At 40.9% G+C, this 16293-nt stretch overlaps 1 protein-coding gene across 3 annotated transcripts in view; it reads right to left on the bottom strand.

Annotated features, from left to right (window-relative positions):
* TXNDC11 (thioredoxin domain containing 11) overlaps nucleotides 1–16293 on the bottom strand; it is a 55813-nt gene extending 39520 nt beyond the window's left edge. Inside the window, exons 1-4 of one of the 3 annotated variants that reach the window (XM_064478175.1) lie at nucleotides 15933–16293; nucleotides 10071–10287; nucleotides 7443–7540; nucleotides 3857–3986 (exon numbers count right to left, since the gene is read on the bottom strand). In XM_064478175.1, the coding sequence (XP_064334245.1) occupies nucleotides 3857–3986; nucleotides 7443–7540; nucleotides 10071–10287; nucleotides 15933–16180 (693 nt within the window). In that variant the 5' untranslated portion in view covers nucleotides 16181–16293. Of the gene's footprint in view, nucleotides 1–3856; nucleotides 3987–7442; nucleotides 7541–10070; nucleotides 10288–15932 lie in introns of those variants that run through there. The other 2 variants (XM_010980039.3, XM_064478176.1) reach the window with 2 other exon arrangements.

Raw genomic sequence — 16293 nt, 5'->3', positions numbered from 1 at the left:
TCTTCTTTATAACAGCAATATAAGCACATGTGAATAGAGTTCAGCATACATATAATAAAAGCTTATGTCAATATACAAAGTTGTTAATTTCAGGGTATCATCACTTCCCAATAGACACTAACTACAGAACCTTATGATGATCCAGACTGTTCACAAATACCTGGATTAGAGACAAATTTATAAGTAATCAATATTGGTTTTTTTTAACAAGGGGAAAATTATCAAATGCACCCCTACAAGACTCACAAACACATCTAGAGACCTACACAAAACACAATGCTATCCTAACAAGTCTTACAAATGCCACAAAAACATTCATTATTTCAGCCCAATTATGGTATACCTAAATTTAAACACACTTGATATTGAAATCCATATTTATAGAAAATATAAATTAGGAGATAAGGCTCTTGATCAAAACAAGTATTTTTCATAACAAGACTTCTTTAAATTAGCAGTACCCTTAACATAGTTAGGATGCATGCTTTTTTCTTGGGGGAGAGTGCTGCAGGTATGGACAAACGACTTGAGTAAAAATTAGAGTATCAAGGGCAGCTCTACCGATTACAGCATAACTCACTCCTGGCTCTAGTTCCCATACATAAGACTCTAGAATTTACTAATTAAGGTATTGCTTAATTTTCATCTTCTCTCTACTGCCACTGTCATAAGCAAATAAACTTGCAACAATTTGATTGTGGCATTCTGTGTGCTACATGAAAAAAAAAAAAGTGTACTAACACCTGTGAGGCATCCTTAAGGCTTATAGGGGAAACAGTAATTTAGCAGTGGTTCTCAGCCGGGGTGATTTTACCCCACCAAGGGACATTCGATAATGCCTGGATATTTTGCAACTAAGGAGGCAAGGGGGTGCTAACAGTCTAGTTGGTGGAGGCCAAAAATGCTGTCAAACATCCTGCAAAGCATAGGACAGCCTCCCACAACGCAGAATTATCTGATTCCAAACGTCAATAATGCTGAGGTTCAGAAACCTTAATTTAGAGGAATGTCTAATAGTGTATTAGGCTCCAGAGTGGGGCCTCCAAAGATTCTTTTAACTTTCCTATTTATTCAACTGTCAAAACCATGATGGCGGTTTCACTTCTGGATCTGAAATTTTATCTTTACGTTATCTTAAAGAGAGTGAATGAAATTGTATCACTTCTTCCCAGGCAGTATTTGGTATGTTTCACAAGACAAGTGGTTTCACAGTGTCATGCTGAGCTTGACTCCCAAATTCTTTCACAATTAGTCAAATATTGTCTCTTGCCAACCCAACAATTTCACCTTGGTGAAAAGAAGCTCAGCAAAAGATGATTCTCACAGGCTGAAAGCCATCTACAGCTTTTGGGAGGCAGCCACAGGGAAGGCCAGTGAAAGCTATAGAGAGTCCCATCTTGGCAGCACTCTCTTGGGTCCCACCTTAAAGGCAGTCTCAGCATTGTCGCACGTCTTCTAATTAAGTAGGGTGCCACAAAAACAACGTTGAGTAATGTCACTGGCACAATGGCGAGTCTCACGTGGACTCAATGTTAGACCTGGAGCATGATCTCTGAAAGCGCTGCTGAAAAGCAGGTTCAAAGAATGCAGAGACTCAAGGGCAGGAATCACCCCTGCTGCTCAGTCACAACTGTGCACTTGTCCCTCTCCCGCAGATCCAACTACAAACATCTTAGAGGCACTAAATGAAAAAGGATTAAAAAGATTTCTGATATAGATGTTCAAAGCCATTGTCTCAAAAATACTTTCCCAATCAAAAACTCATGAACCTTCTTCTATCAGCCTATTTCCAACCTCAAAACTTCACCAAAGCCAAAACAGTCAAAAGGGTTTATCTGAGCCTACTCCCTTATTTCAGAGATGAGAAATCTGCATAAAACTCAGAAATCAGAGACTTGCGAAAGTCAGGGCTAACACTCAGGTCTCCAGAGACCTAGTTGAGTCCTTCTTATCACATGACCTCTGCTGAGATCTGGCTCAGAACTCTCTGGATACAAATCTCTGACAGAGCTGGAAATAATAACGAAGCTGCCTCTCTGTGCTCTTTTTATAAGGCTAAACAATCTCAATTTTCCCCACACTTTTTTGGGTAAGGGTAAGCACATGCTATATGTTATTTGTTGACGCTCCATAGTGTCAACTTCTCCCATTTCTCTCTCTACTTTTTAAAGGACATTGAGTGAAAATTTGAAGGAAAAAACAGAGGGTACAAATCTGGGCACAGTGTTCTACAAAAGTCCCAACAGAGCTTAACTGAAGGAAGACCTCTTGGATCCTACCAGTCACTTTTTATCACCTAACTACCAAAAAAAAGGTTTTCTTTTTATATAAGTAGCTAATTCTGGCAGGTGTTATGCACTTTTTAAGTCTCTCAGTAGTGCAAACTATCCAGGATTTCCCCACAACTTCATTTTTACTGATAAATTTCCATTTATTAGGACTGTATCCTAGCAGGCATCTTCCGTTTTATCTCATTTAATCCCTATTTCACAGATGAGGAAATGGAGGCTTAAAAAGGTTAAATACTAGCCAGAGGCCACAGGGCCAATAAGTGATAGAGATGAGTTTGGATTCAGGTCTATCCGAGCCCTGATTCTTCACCATTTTGCTGTACCACCTTCAGTGACTCTGCCTGTCATCTGCTGCAAATCTATGTGAAACACACATCACAGAATTACTGCACCTAAAGTTAAAAGGAATCTCAAGAAAACCCTGTCCCCTGCCTGCCCTAAGTCACAGACCCAGTTAGTGCTGCCAAAGGAACTAGGCGCAGATGCCCCGCCTCCCAGCGTAGCAGCTCCTGCCCATCAGCCTCCCACGCCAAACAGGAACAAGCCCACAAAAGGCATGGAAACCCTCCATCCACATATGAGTAAGGAAGCATTCACTCAAATGCACATCCAAGAACCACAAGCAGAACAACTAGACAGTAACACTGCTGCTGCTTGGGTAATCTGCTAATAGTTAACGCATCAATAGTGTTTCTAACGTAACTGAAAAAAAGCTGTAAATGATGTTCTGGGGAAAGAAATTCAAATCCCACCTACGTAAAATATACATAGTGCAAAAGGTAAACTTCAACTGAGTCACAATTACTAAATTCTCAATTAGCAAGGTCTGGATTCATAGTTTTTTATCTCTATCAGGTACTTCTGGTCTTGATTTTTTTGCAGCTAAGTATCATTTTCACCTGTGTTCAAGTATGATTTTACACTTGATTCAATGAATTTTTTTTGTGGAACTATTTTTATAATTTATTGAGATCATTTTAAGCTTTATACTGGCCTCTCAATAATAAGCTGTCCTGAACATGCATTTGAAGATCCTATCAAAATAATTCATCAGGGGTTGAAGCTGACAATAGGAAAGCAGTAGAGAAGCCATGTTAGGAAATCTTCTGTTGATGAGCCTTGAAATAGTTATGCACTTAATAAAACAGAAAGGAACATATTCTTAGTTTTGTTTTGTTTTGTTTTTAAAGCTAAACTACAACCGACAAGAAAAACTAGGTATCTCATAGTAAAAGCATCAAATAAAATTTTTAGAACTCTGTAGCTGCAAATAAATTGTAAATTAATTCTTACACCTCTAGTTTAATTGTGAAACAAACTGAAAGTCTGTCAAAAATTCCCAAATAAAAAAGACAAGGTTTTCCAAGTATTCTATTCTCTTAAAACTTATGCGGCCAAACCATCCCTATAATCAAGTATCTCAAAAAGCATTTAATTGGGGTTTATCTATAATGTGATATTTTAATTGCTACAAATCAGGAGGTATAAAAACCCTTCTAACACAAACAATCCAGTGCAACCCAGTGAAGCCTGTGGGAACAGGAGAAGACAGGAAAGATAGGTACCTCGTAGTTTGAGAGGAAATCTAGTAACTCTGATTGAGATGGGATGTAGAGAAGTGGTTTCATCACCCGGCGGACAAACTTCTCAATGTAAACAGCACTCATGGGGCCTTTGTATTCGATTGGTCCAAAACTAGTACCAAAAAAATAAAAATAAAAAAAATAATAATACACCATGCATTAAAACCTGTAATGTAAAACTGAAATCACCCATACCACAAAATGAAAACGTCTTGTTTTAGGATCCCAACTGGTTCACAGTTAAGAGGCCTCCGGGAGGTGACCGGAGGGCCGATTAAGAATAAGCATTTTATGTGAGGGGACATACAAGTAAGTGGTCATTACTCTTTTACATGAGCTTAAATCTGCAAACTGAATTTCAAAGCAAAAAAAATGCACTCTACTCCCTGAAAAAAAATTCTCACAATAGTATTTCTTTAAAAGACAAAAACAAAACAAAAAGGTAATGCTGGAAACTGACCAAATGCTAAAGGATTCCAGAATCTTAACTATACAATTCCATGTAGGGGGGCAGACATTTCTTTTCAAGTCAGTCTGAAATAAGGAACAAGTTAAGCAGTTGGTCCACAGCCAACTAACTACTAAAACGTAGTTACTAAATATTCTCAAAGGCACTTACAGAAAGGATCATTAAGTGAACCTTAAACCTATTTAAAGCTTTACTATAACAACAAAAAATTATATGAAGGTATGAAATCAGGGACCTGTATAAATGATCTTCCTTATTTTCCCCTCCAGCTGTGCTTGGGGATGCAAAGGAATTTGATTTAGTATTGCTATGCAGTACTTCCAACATTCAGTCATCTTCCTAAGCTAATCAGAATCCTCACAGGGCTTTCTTCAATCTTGCACAATAGAGACATTGCTCAAATACAACTGGGTGGTATGTGGTGGGGGTGGGGGAGTATGGTGAAATTCAGCAACTCCATAACCATTCTTCTCTCTAAATAGAAATTGACATTAAGCCTACTGTTAATAGCAACAACAGAGAGCACAGTGAAGAATTACACAAATGCTGTGATCACAATACTGTAATATATGGTTACAGAAATCCACACACACATATAATGGGATGAGATAAACACAATTCTTCAGCGCGCACTGCAGAATATGATGCCAGACAGAAGAATATTAGCACGAAAAAAGTAAAAATAGCATTCTACATGCACAGCTGGTAGACTGGGTTAACAATTCTACCAACTCAAGACTAACAGCTAATTTGTTAACTAATTGAACGTTAAAAATTACCACCACCACCAACCCCACCAACCACCACCAATTTTTAATTTAAAGGAAGAAATCAAAAAATCATCTGATAACTTATTTTGTTCAGCAACAGGGAACCAACCAATCTGGAAGCCTCATCTACTCAAGCAAACAAGCTCCGGGAGGTTCCCTGGTGCGATGTGACAAAGGTCCCAGTGACTTGCTGTAATGAGAAGATCCCAGGATGCGGGATGTGAAACTTGTTTTACCAACACACTACAGCCTTGCCTTAGGACAAGCTGACCTAGGGCAGCTGAGATTTGCAGTGTTTTGAGAAAACTACTTCTGCTTCAGAGCCTTTTATAAACTGCCTTTGTAACTGGTATCAACACAAGTCAAAAAAATGGAAGCCACTTTCACAAAACAGAAAAGTCAGTTAACTTCTGTAAGCAGTTACTACTAGTTACGCCATTACACAAACAGAAGCAACAACACACACACACAAACAAACAGCAGCGGTCTGCCCAAGGGCCACAACTGCAAGCAGCGGTAACCAGAAGACCCTCAAGACGACAGAATGTTTACGAGAGAGTTTAATTGAAGGAACACATTTCACTCGTATATGTATGTAGAAAAGAGAGGGCTTGAAGATTCTTAAAGAGAATACAAAAAGGCTATCTTCTGGGTCTCACTGTGCCTTAGCACTTTCTTGTTTTTGGTACACTGGGAATGGTAGATGTTGAAATGAGTGTTAATGGGTCTGAACTGACTTCAACAAGTAAAACTCCAACAGGCAAAGATGAAGGGCAAGCACTTCAAGGTGACCACCGACCTCAAATTCCTCATCTGAAAAACGAGAGGGTTGGACTAGGTATTTCTAAAGTTCCTTTCGTGTTCTTTCAACCTTTCTATAAAAACTAAGAAAACAAACAGTCTAAGACGACATTGCACACTCTCGTACCCCAAAATGATACTTGTACTCAATTCAAGGGAACTCTTACGATTTTAATGCCACATCAAGTTAAGTCTACCTCTGGGCAGCTGGCTTGGTTACATACAGTTGCAATGTCTGTACTCCCTGCTAGGCATCTGTGCCCTATTTCCTATGTCAAAAAAAAAAAAGAAATGCAGGGATCTCTCTAGGGTGAGCTCATCACTCATTACAGAGTACTGAGTTTTAGAACCTTCAAGTATTAACACCTTACACTTACACTTACCTTAAAAAAAAAAAAAAGAAAAGAAAAGAAAAAAGAAAGAAAAAAAGTAATCATCAGAAAGTTACTCTGAGAAAATGTTCTTGTATCCACAGGAAAATGTGAGGGTGGAGATGGGGTAGGAAAGCATATTTTTCGCCCAAGTTCTATTTAATAGCTCCTGAGAAACAACACTATGTGCCACACAATGTCATGTCATGTTAGAGACGTAGGAATGTAGTGGAATGTGACAGATAATCCACAAACGAGAGTTTGCTGCTGTTTGTTATAAAACCCCATTGATTAAGATCCATGAATCTTAGAGGAAGGAAATAAATAAAGCCTAAAAAGTAAAAGCTCTTACTGGTCAAATCTTCTTATCCCATTTTACCTTCAGTAACAAACTTCAAGCCAAGTACATTGAACAAAGTCCAAAGTCCCATCTCTTGTCTCAAAAAATCCTTCAAGTCAGAGTTCAGACATTACTTCTCCTCCACAGCAAAGTCTGGGCAGTACTCCAAAATCAAACAGCAGTATTTCTGCAGCAAAATGAGTACAGTGGAACCTGAAGTGGCATAAGGACTTGTTACTTCAGGCCAGATGGATGCCATTTGGGGACAAAATTTATGAAAGCCTTTAGGGTTTCAGAGCTCTTTGGAGTTCAGAATGATGGATGATAGGACTGTGGACTTGTTGCAATTTTCCTTCCAAATGAAAAGATGTTAAGACACCCTCCTGACTGTGCTATGATGCCAGGTAATGGGATAAGGACTTTCATCTATTTTTAAACCATAAAATACTTCTAGAACGTCTGAAATGTACAACCTCTCAGTGGAGTAACCAGTATTATTAAAAACAATGCTGTAGAGGATGTGTAATGACATGAAAAAAAATGTTCATAAAAGAAAAAGCAGTTTAGAAAATAGTATTACTACATGATCCCATTTTTTTAATTTAAAAAAGGGAGTGGATATGTATATCACAGGAGGGTAAAAATCAAAACACATGGTGATCATGAATGGCTGACAAAATCACAGACCCTTTATTTTTGCCTATTTGTTATTTTCTCAATTTTCTACAGTGAATACTTTTAAACAGAAAAAAAACAAAACTCACCTTGAAACTGACAGACTTAACTGGAATTAGACACACTACTTAAAAGTTCTTACCTCCGATGATAGAGATATATTACAGGAAAATAGAAGAAATGTTTCTGTTTTCTGCATTTCCCCTGGTTCCACCAACAGTTAATTGCCACAAACAACACCTGCAAGTCAAAGAAGGTCTCAAATGACTATAAATAACAACTGAAAATTTACCAAGGTTTAAAACATTAAATTATAGAAATGGAACTATTCCTCTCTGAAACAGAAAGTATGAAAAAAATTATTTTGAGTGTTCAAAGAAGGTCATCATTTACCACTACAGTGAAAAAGAAAGACTCTTATCTACAGTGTCCAGCTAGGACTCTGAATATTTTGGAGTCTGTCCCAAGAGGAATGCTTTAGATTCTGAAGTGAATGAACACCAACAAACTTTTTCTAAGCATGAATACACTAAAACTTAGTAGAAGGAGACATCTTTCGATAGTCAAACTGAGCATCTGAGAATGAAAAAAATCTTTACAAATGAAATACCACAAATTTCAAAGGAACATTTTTAAAGACTATATTAAAAACTAATAAAGATAATAGATGATTAAAGCTATACTCTAAAATGTACTATCAGATATTAAAAATATGGACTAAATATACATTCATTGGTAGATGCTGAAGTATTTAAAGAGTAGTGTCCCAATGCCTGCAATTTACTTTGAAATGTACTCAAAATAAGACTGATTAATAGACTGGAGCAGAGTTTCTCAACTTTGGCAACACTGACATTTTGGGCTTGAACGTTACAGGTTTTTGTTGCCGTTGTTCTGTTTGTTCGTGTCATGCGGGACTGTCCCACACACTAGACGCAGGATGGTATAGGATCCCTGGCCTCTACCCATTAGATGCCAGCAGCATCTCCCTCTCAAGTGGTAACAACCAAAAATCTCTCCAGACAGAGACAAAACTGTCTCTAGTTGAAAGCCATGATAAATACATGACAAAACAAGCATAATAAAATGTTAATAGTAGAATTTAAGTGGCAGGTACTTGTAAAATTCTTTTACTTTTGCTATGTGTTTAAAATTTTTATAACAAAATACTGAAAAATATGAAGAGACTACAAATGGAAAGTCACTTTCAGGTTCCTCATACTCACTAGACAGCAATGCCGCACAAAACAGAAGAGAGTCTCAAGAATTCCTTTAAGAGTCTATACAAAGGAAGAGCAACAGTATCTTTACTAAAAGCTGACGTCTCAAAAATAGGGCACCATCTATCACGTTTGCAAGTTTTATTAAGGAATGTTGCTCAGTTTTTGCCTTTTTCCAAAAATAAACCTGCTCCTTTTCCCTACTGAGAACACAGAACCGTAAGCTCTCAATTTAGAAGGAGCTGTAAAAATCTTTGAGAAAAGCAGTGCCCATCAGTTGTGGATAGCACTGAAACCTCCACCACTTGTCCTGGGATCTTTAACAAACTGCTCGGCTCTCTAAGCCCAAGGTCCTGCTTCAGGAGAACGGGGCTACCAGCCTTCTGGCTGGTTGTGATGGCCGGGGAAGCTTAGCGCATGCAGTGGGCAGAGGCCGCCGTACTTATCCCACAATGCTCAGAACTGCTCTGCACAGGGAAGTCACCCCCATCATCCAGAGCAGTTTTAAATGTCCTGCCAGACACTGATGTTGGGGGAAATCTGTTTGCTATTATTCAAGCCCAGAACCCAACTCCATTTTATACGTGAATCCAAAGCATGGCTTTTGTGTTCACTGCACTTAAGAAGGCAACTTCTGTTTAATTGAGGGCAGAAAGTACTGTTTGGTTCAGAACTTTACCAAGAGCTGTTCACCACTTAGAAAAAAATCATATCACTGAGAGCAGTGTCCCCGTGGCACCTGAGTCGCCAACGCATCACACCTTTACGGGTCTCCACCTGTAACTGTCCTCTTCACAATGGTTCCACATGGAGGCACAGAGAACTAACTTGCCCAAGCATTTACATACTGAAGCACATATGATTTAATTATACAGCACGGTTTTTTTCCCCATCTTTATGTTACCCACCTTTATGTTGGTGCATAAGATTGGCTATTTTGAAATTATATGTATAAGGAAGTTTGATCATCTATGAACTCGTTCTGAGGACAGAAAAAGGGACATCATAAAATACTTGTTGTATAAAAGACAACTGGGACCCGCTGGATTGAAACCACCGCCACACATAAGGCCTATGTATCAATTGCCTGCCTATCCCTCTTGTCTAGCACAAAGGTGGCATTCATTAAATATTTACTGAATATAGTTCTGGTCCAGGTATTTAAAAGGTCAGCCTGTTACACTGTAGTCATGATACACGTATTTCTCTTACGTAAAATAACTAATCAACAAAGATCAAATATATATTCAACAGGACTTTCAGTCTCCTCACCCCTTTCAGCACTGAAACCAAACAGCATGGCACCCTGAGATGAGCACTGGCTTGCATCACGAGGAACTGCAGAATCCGCTCCCTTTCCTGCCTCTAACCTACTATGACCATCACAATCAGAAATCCCGCTTCTTTATAGAAGGCTCTGCAATTTACAAAGTAAGGCTCCTGGCCTTCACCCTGGCAAAATCAGCCATCTGGGTAAGTGTCCCTAGGGGACAACCAGCTCTGCACATGGACTGACAGTCATTTGATTCTTGGGTGAACGTCAGCATTACCTGGTCTGAAAGCTGACTTGCTGCTTGTTCAATTTCTGCCCTGGCGGCGATGGACTGTCCACACCACGGAGCGTAGAAGAACAGCAGCGCCACCTCCGAGTCCCGGCGAACGTGCTCTGCGTAGTCCAGCTGCCCCTGGAAGAGGTCAAGAACCGGAGACCTCGAGGAGAAAAAGCTGACAGGTGGCTTTGCTGGTATGATCACATCTTTTGCTCGGCTAAAAAAAAAGAGCAAACACAAACAAGATTGCTTAGTTTCTCTTCTTCTAACAACAAATTTGTGTGGAAGAAGAATGAAGCTTAAAAGAAAAAACTTTTGAATAAGAAAATGGAGTTCCCAAAACACTGTCCTGGAGCACAGAAGTAAAATTTTGTGCTAAGTTAAGGCAACATTTGGCTGAGAGAATGCAAGACATGAATAACGTGTTAAAAATGATTCTCTAACATTATCTCCCCAAGTGTGGGGTGGGAGGGCAGGGGAGAGCAGAAGAGAAGGGTGTCTGAATAACTCAGATTCTTGCCTTCTCCACCCAAGAAACTCCATCCTCATCTCTCTAAAGCCTTGCTCTCCACAGGAACCACTGATCTCCATGGCTTCAGGGCCACCGGTGAGCTCACTCAGAAATAAGGGGAGAGAGCACACATGGGACCACTAATCAGCATAGAAAATGCTTACAATCAACTCACATTTAGTTTATTAGCTGGAGTTGGCCTGTACTCATCCAGGGCACTCGGGTAAAAGTAGTAATTAAATAAAAATGTAGATTTCTCCAAATATATATCATGATCCAAAGGTTAACAAAGATGAATAACAAAGCAACAGCCATTTAACTGAAAAAGTTTCCTGAGTATGTACTTGAAGTTCCCAAAAGGGAGAGGTCAGGAGGAGAAACAAAACACTGAGTAAGTGGTCAGAAGTCACAGAGCTGCCACTACTTTCCCCATCAAGACAAAAATGTCTTGGCTGAGGTTGCACCCTACCAAGTTAAAAAATCCTAGTAAACACACTAAGCTGTCCATATATCTGCACTAATGTGGTACAAAACCATTATAGCAGCTTGGCTGAGAAACCAATAGAGGAAATAAAAATGGAACCCTCAAAATATTCAGTTAACCCAGAAGAGGGCAGAAAAGAACCAAGAAAGGAATAAAGACCAGAAGGTACAAATGGAAAACAAACAGCCAGAAGGCAGACTTAAACCCAACCATATCAATAATTACATTAAACATAAAAGGACTAAACCCCCCAATTAAGAAGAGATTACCAGGCAGGAAAATGAAGCAAAACCCATATGATATCTAAAAAAACAAAAAATAAAAACCCACATTTTAAGCATAAAGACATAGACAGCATGAAAGCACAAGGATGGAAAAAGACAAACCACATAAACAGTAAGCATAAAAAAGCTAGAGTAACTCATTAGGTGAAAGGATAAATAAACTGGGGTGTATTCTTACAATTAAATGTTACTCAGCAATTAAAAAAAGAACTGATACATACTGTAACTGGAGAAGTTTCAAAATAATTATACTGAATGAAAAAAGCCAGATGCTAAAGAATATGTATAATATGAACACATTTATATGAACTTCCCAAACTGGCAAAACTATAATGAAATAAATCACATCAGTGGTTGTCTGGAGTTAGGAGTCAGGCGGGAAGACTGACTGCAGGAGGGGCACTGAGGAACAGTGCTGATGAGAAAAAAGCTTGGCTGATCTGTCACCTCCTCAGTGAGGACTACCCTGATGACTACCGAAGCAGGTAGCTCTCAAGTTTTTTCCTCTCAGCTTCCCCTTAGCTGCCTTCATAGCCCTCACCATAGTCTGTGACTTACTTATATTACCTGTTTATTAACTATCTGTTCTACCAGAGCATTAACTCCATGAGGGCAAGGACCCTGGCTCTCTGTCACTGTTAGATCCTCATTGTGCAGCAGTTCCTGGAACTATGAAGTTCAGTAATTTGTGAAATGAACAAACCTACCCTACTCATCTCACCTGAACACAGGTGAAAGCAAATTAAACACCAATCCATATAGACATATATTATTAAGAACAATCTGAAAGAATCAAAATGTTGGAAGGCCCATTTGCCTTACTAGGGATGAATCTAAGGATGACCTAATTGTGTTCTAAGTTTATATGTGTTCAAATGAACCTGGTTTCTCAGAATATAGCAAAGTAGCAGGAAGGAGGAATAGGACGGAAGGCAATGCCAGCTCTGAGATAGGTATGCAGCAGCCAGCCAGATATTTAGAACCAAAAAAGAAAACACACAAATGCCCGAGGCCTAAGCTACTCTGAGAGCTCTGGGTCATTTAGTTTGAGGAAAAGAGTCCACACCCTTCTCTACATCTAGAAGGTGTCAGCTTTCTGAAATGAGACAGTTTTAAATATATTACTTCCCTATTTTAACCAAAAATTATTAACATCATAAAGTAATGCTATTAAAAGAGCAAATTTCCTGTTTATTCAAACTAACATTTTAACCCTGCAATCAGGGAGCTTTGTCTATGTAAAAGATCTTTACGACATGAAAAACTCAGTCACTGACACAATAATTCAAAAAAATGCTCACTGAGCAAATGTCACTGTGCTTCAGGCACTGCACTATAGGTACCAAAGCCACAGGAGGCGAACATGTGCTCTCAAGGGGCTGACTTTCTCAGGGAGGAAGACAGGCAAACAACCAAACCTGTAAACAAACACAAAACCACACAAAATGATCACGCTCTGCGGGAGAACTTAACAGGGTGATGTGACGGGGGACCCGGAAGCTCCTCGATGGGGTGGTGGTCAGAGTAGTATCTTTTCAGCTGAGACCTGAGTGACACGAAGACAGTCATGCAGAGGGGAGGAAGGCCTGGCAGCAATTAAGTGACACATTTTCAACAGGTACAAAATTCTGCTCTGATTATTTTTCCACTATTCAAATCTCATGTTAAGTGTTCAATAACACAACCTGAGGGAAAACACAGGTCTGTGACATCCAAACAAAGGATAACCATCAACTTAGTATTGTTGCTCTGCATGTTCAGAACAGCTCAAGTAAGCGAGCCAGATAAACCTGTGGCCCATCAAAAGGCAAACATTAACCAGGCAAGAGAAACATATGCCTCTGCCTCATCAGAAACATTCACAAGTTTCCACTTAACTCCTCAGTTTGCTAGTTTTTGAGAAACTATACCTAGATCAAAGATTTCCTGCAGCTTTGAAGTCTAAGTCTCAGGCACCCAAAACTCAAGAGTTGGTCACAAACAAGGAAGGCCTGCTGCAACTCCCAAGTTTTGTATGAGATTCATACTCCTTCCAAAGAGGACCTGTAGCAGCTTTGCGATTACAAAAGGAAATAAAACAAAATGAATATATACCCATATAGATAAAGAGACAGATACACAAACATACACACAATTTTCTCCCTCCAAATCAGGGTAAAAACAAAGTGAGGCTCAAGTCAGGGAGAGTAAATGGATAGAAAGGCAAGGAGGACAGAGATTAAGTGCGCAGAAATGCACAATTATTAACAGCATTTCAACCCCAAACCAATCTTTTCTTAATGCTATCTGATTTGAACTCAGCTAAGCAACGAGACACTAAAGAGGGCTGTCACTTATTTCAGGCTTGGAACTATTAATAAAAATCAAGTTTTAAAAACTCTACTCTCCTTTAAGCCTCTGTCCTCGTTAACACAAAGATCTTAAAAGTAAAACGGAAAAGAGGGGCAGAAATGTTACAGCCAGTTGTAGGGCGGTAAAATAGTATCGTAACACCATTCAATCAAAGACGACTCTAAGAAAGCCAGCCTGAGTCTATTAAAAGAATGTCAAATTCGCCAGGGGCACAGAAAGGAGCTAGCCAGGCAAGCAGCCTGTTCACTGGCTCACTCCCCTTGTCCGAAGCAGGTGGGGATCTTGCTTGGTCTGCTCCAGTAACTGGATTTACACTCTTTCTTCTTCCTGAAATCTCAAAGGACTTTCATATCAAGTCATGTTGTCTCAGAACACTAGACATTATTACTACAGACAGATAAACTGATGCAAGTAAGCTCCCCACTCTTAGAAGAGAGAAAACCTCTCTCCCTAATTTGAACCCAAATAATTTCCACCTTGCAGTAGTCTGCCTTGTAAAACAATTTGTGTAATTTCCCTGTGCTGGACATGATAAAGAACAACATTAAGAACCTAGTTCCTCACATTGATTATAAATCAATAAAAAATGATTATTATAAATCAATAAAATGATTATAAATCAATAAAAATGATTATAAATCAATAAAAAATGTTTAAAAAAAAAAAAAAAAGAACCTAGTTCCTGATAAAAAAGGATTCAAATTCCAGGTCAGCCACTTAATAGGTGGATGTGATTTGGGGCAAGTTTTGCAACATGATCAAAGTGCCACTCCGTGTGTAAACTGGAAGGGTATACCCAGACTTTACTGGGGACTGAGACTTAAGTGATCCATACTAGGCTCTCAAATTATGGGTTAAACGAATAAATACATTCATGTAATCTGTAGTTCCCAAATAGGTGATTCTGTTCCCCAGGGGACATCTGGTACTGTCTAAAGACATTTTTGGTTGTGACATCTGGGGTGGGGGGCCAGGACTAGGGGGAGCTACTGGCATGTAGTAGGTAGAGGCCAGGGATGCTGCTAAACATCCCACAATGTATAGGAAGTCCCCCACAACAAAGAATTATCTGGCCCAAAATATCAACAGTACGGAGGCTGAGAAACCCTGCTGGTAGTACAGCACCTGGCAGATGGCAAACACTCAATGATAGTTGTAACTTACTACTTTCCACTACAATCCCCAATCCTTTGACATCTCTTTGACAACGGGAGCCACATGCTGTGTTTAACAGACTCAATAAAAATGTTTCCAGTTGAAATCCTCCTCTTGGCCAATATGCCAGTCAATGGCAACATAGATTTAAAAACTGGAGTCCCAGGAGATACTCTGTGGATTTGGCAGGCCAAAAGTACTCCTGAAATTTAAAGTAAATTTCCTAATTGTGTACTTTCCCAAAGAGAGACACGTTAATTTTCATTTTTCCTGCTCACTATGCTTCAGCCTACTCAGGCCTTCCTTCTAGTTTCAGGAAAACACCAGCCCTGTCCAGCCTCAGACCTCTGCACTCGCTGTTCCCTCTACCCTGCACACTTCCTCCAGATCGCCCCAACGCTGGCCCCTTCCTCTTCCTGGGTGAGTTTCCTATGTAGCTCCCTTAGGAAGGCCTTACTGCTTCACCCTCATCGATTCTATTTCCTGCACAGCACTTTCTGAAGCCCGTTAAAACTATATTAAATTTACTTGTTTACCGCCTGTATCACCCCATGAAACGGAGAGCAGGGACTTTTACCTTCATCGCTCACCTGGATGAGTGCTCCACACATAATAGGTGTGGATAAAGAATCGTTAGATTGCTGAGTGCATGAATTCTCAACGCCTGGGACGCTAATGGTCTGCACCTACCCAAGGAATAGGGAAAATAAAATGGGAGATAAATTAGGGTCCTACAGCCTGGGCGCACGCAAGTGACAGGTGCACCCCCAAGAAACTCCAACAGGTGACAAGCAACTCACAACCTTGCCCACCTTCGCTGGTACTAAAATAAGAGGAAAGGGCGCCGGGAAGCATCCCCAAACCTCGCCAAATGGCTGGCTGGCCGGGGAGGAAGGAAAGCGGCGAGCAGGGCCGCTTGGCGGAGGAGGGTTAAGTCCAACGCTCCAGGCAAAGTCAGGCCTGACTTCCCCAGAGGCCACTACGACCCTCGACCCTGAGGGCCTCAAGCCCGTCACGCGCCCCAGGCCGGCACGACGGGCTCCAGGCCGGGGACCAGGGGTTACGGACCGCCTCACCTGCAGGTGAACTTGAGGGCGAGGAGCAGCGCGCAGCCGAGCGCCACGGCCCCGCAGAGCAGCTCGGGCCGCCGGCGCGCCATGAGGGAGGCGCCGCGCAGTCCGCGGCGGAGCCGGCCCTCGGAGGACGCAGCCGGGGCCGGGCTGAAGGAGCCGGAGCCCGCGGGGCCGCCGCCGCCGCCACCCTCGTCCTCGGCGTCGTCGCTGCTGCTGCTGCCGCCGCCGCCGCGGCCTCCGCATTCCGACATTACATGCTCCCCGTCGCCGGCTTTATACCGCCGCCGCCGCCGTCGCCGCCTTGGGCCGGAGGGCCCGGCCCGGCCCGTCGCTCCCCAATCCCGCAGCTCGCGGAACCGGCTAA

The sequence above is a fragment of the Camelus dromedarius genome, chromosome 24 (genome assembly GCF_036321535.1).
Source record: "Camelus dromedarius isolate mCamDro1 chromosome 24, mCamDro1.pat, whole genome shotgun sequence".
Lineage (NCBI taxonomy): Eukaryota > Metazoa > Chordata > Mammalia > Artiodactyla > Camelidae > Camelus > Camelus dromedarius.
The sequence above is the reverse complement of the archived record's forward strand: the minus strand, read 5'-3'. Positions and strand labels throughout refer to the sequence as shown.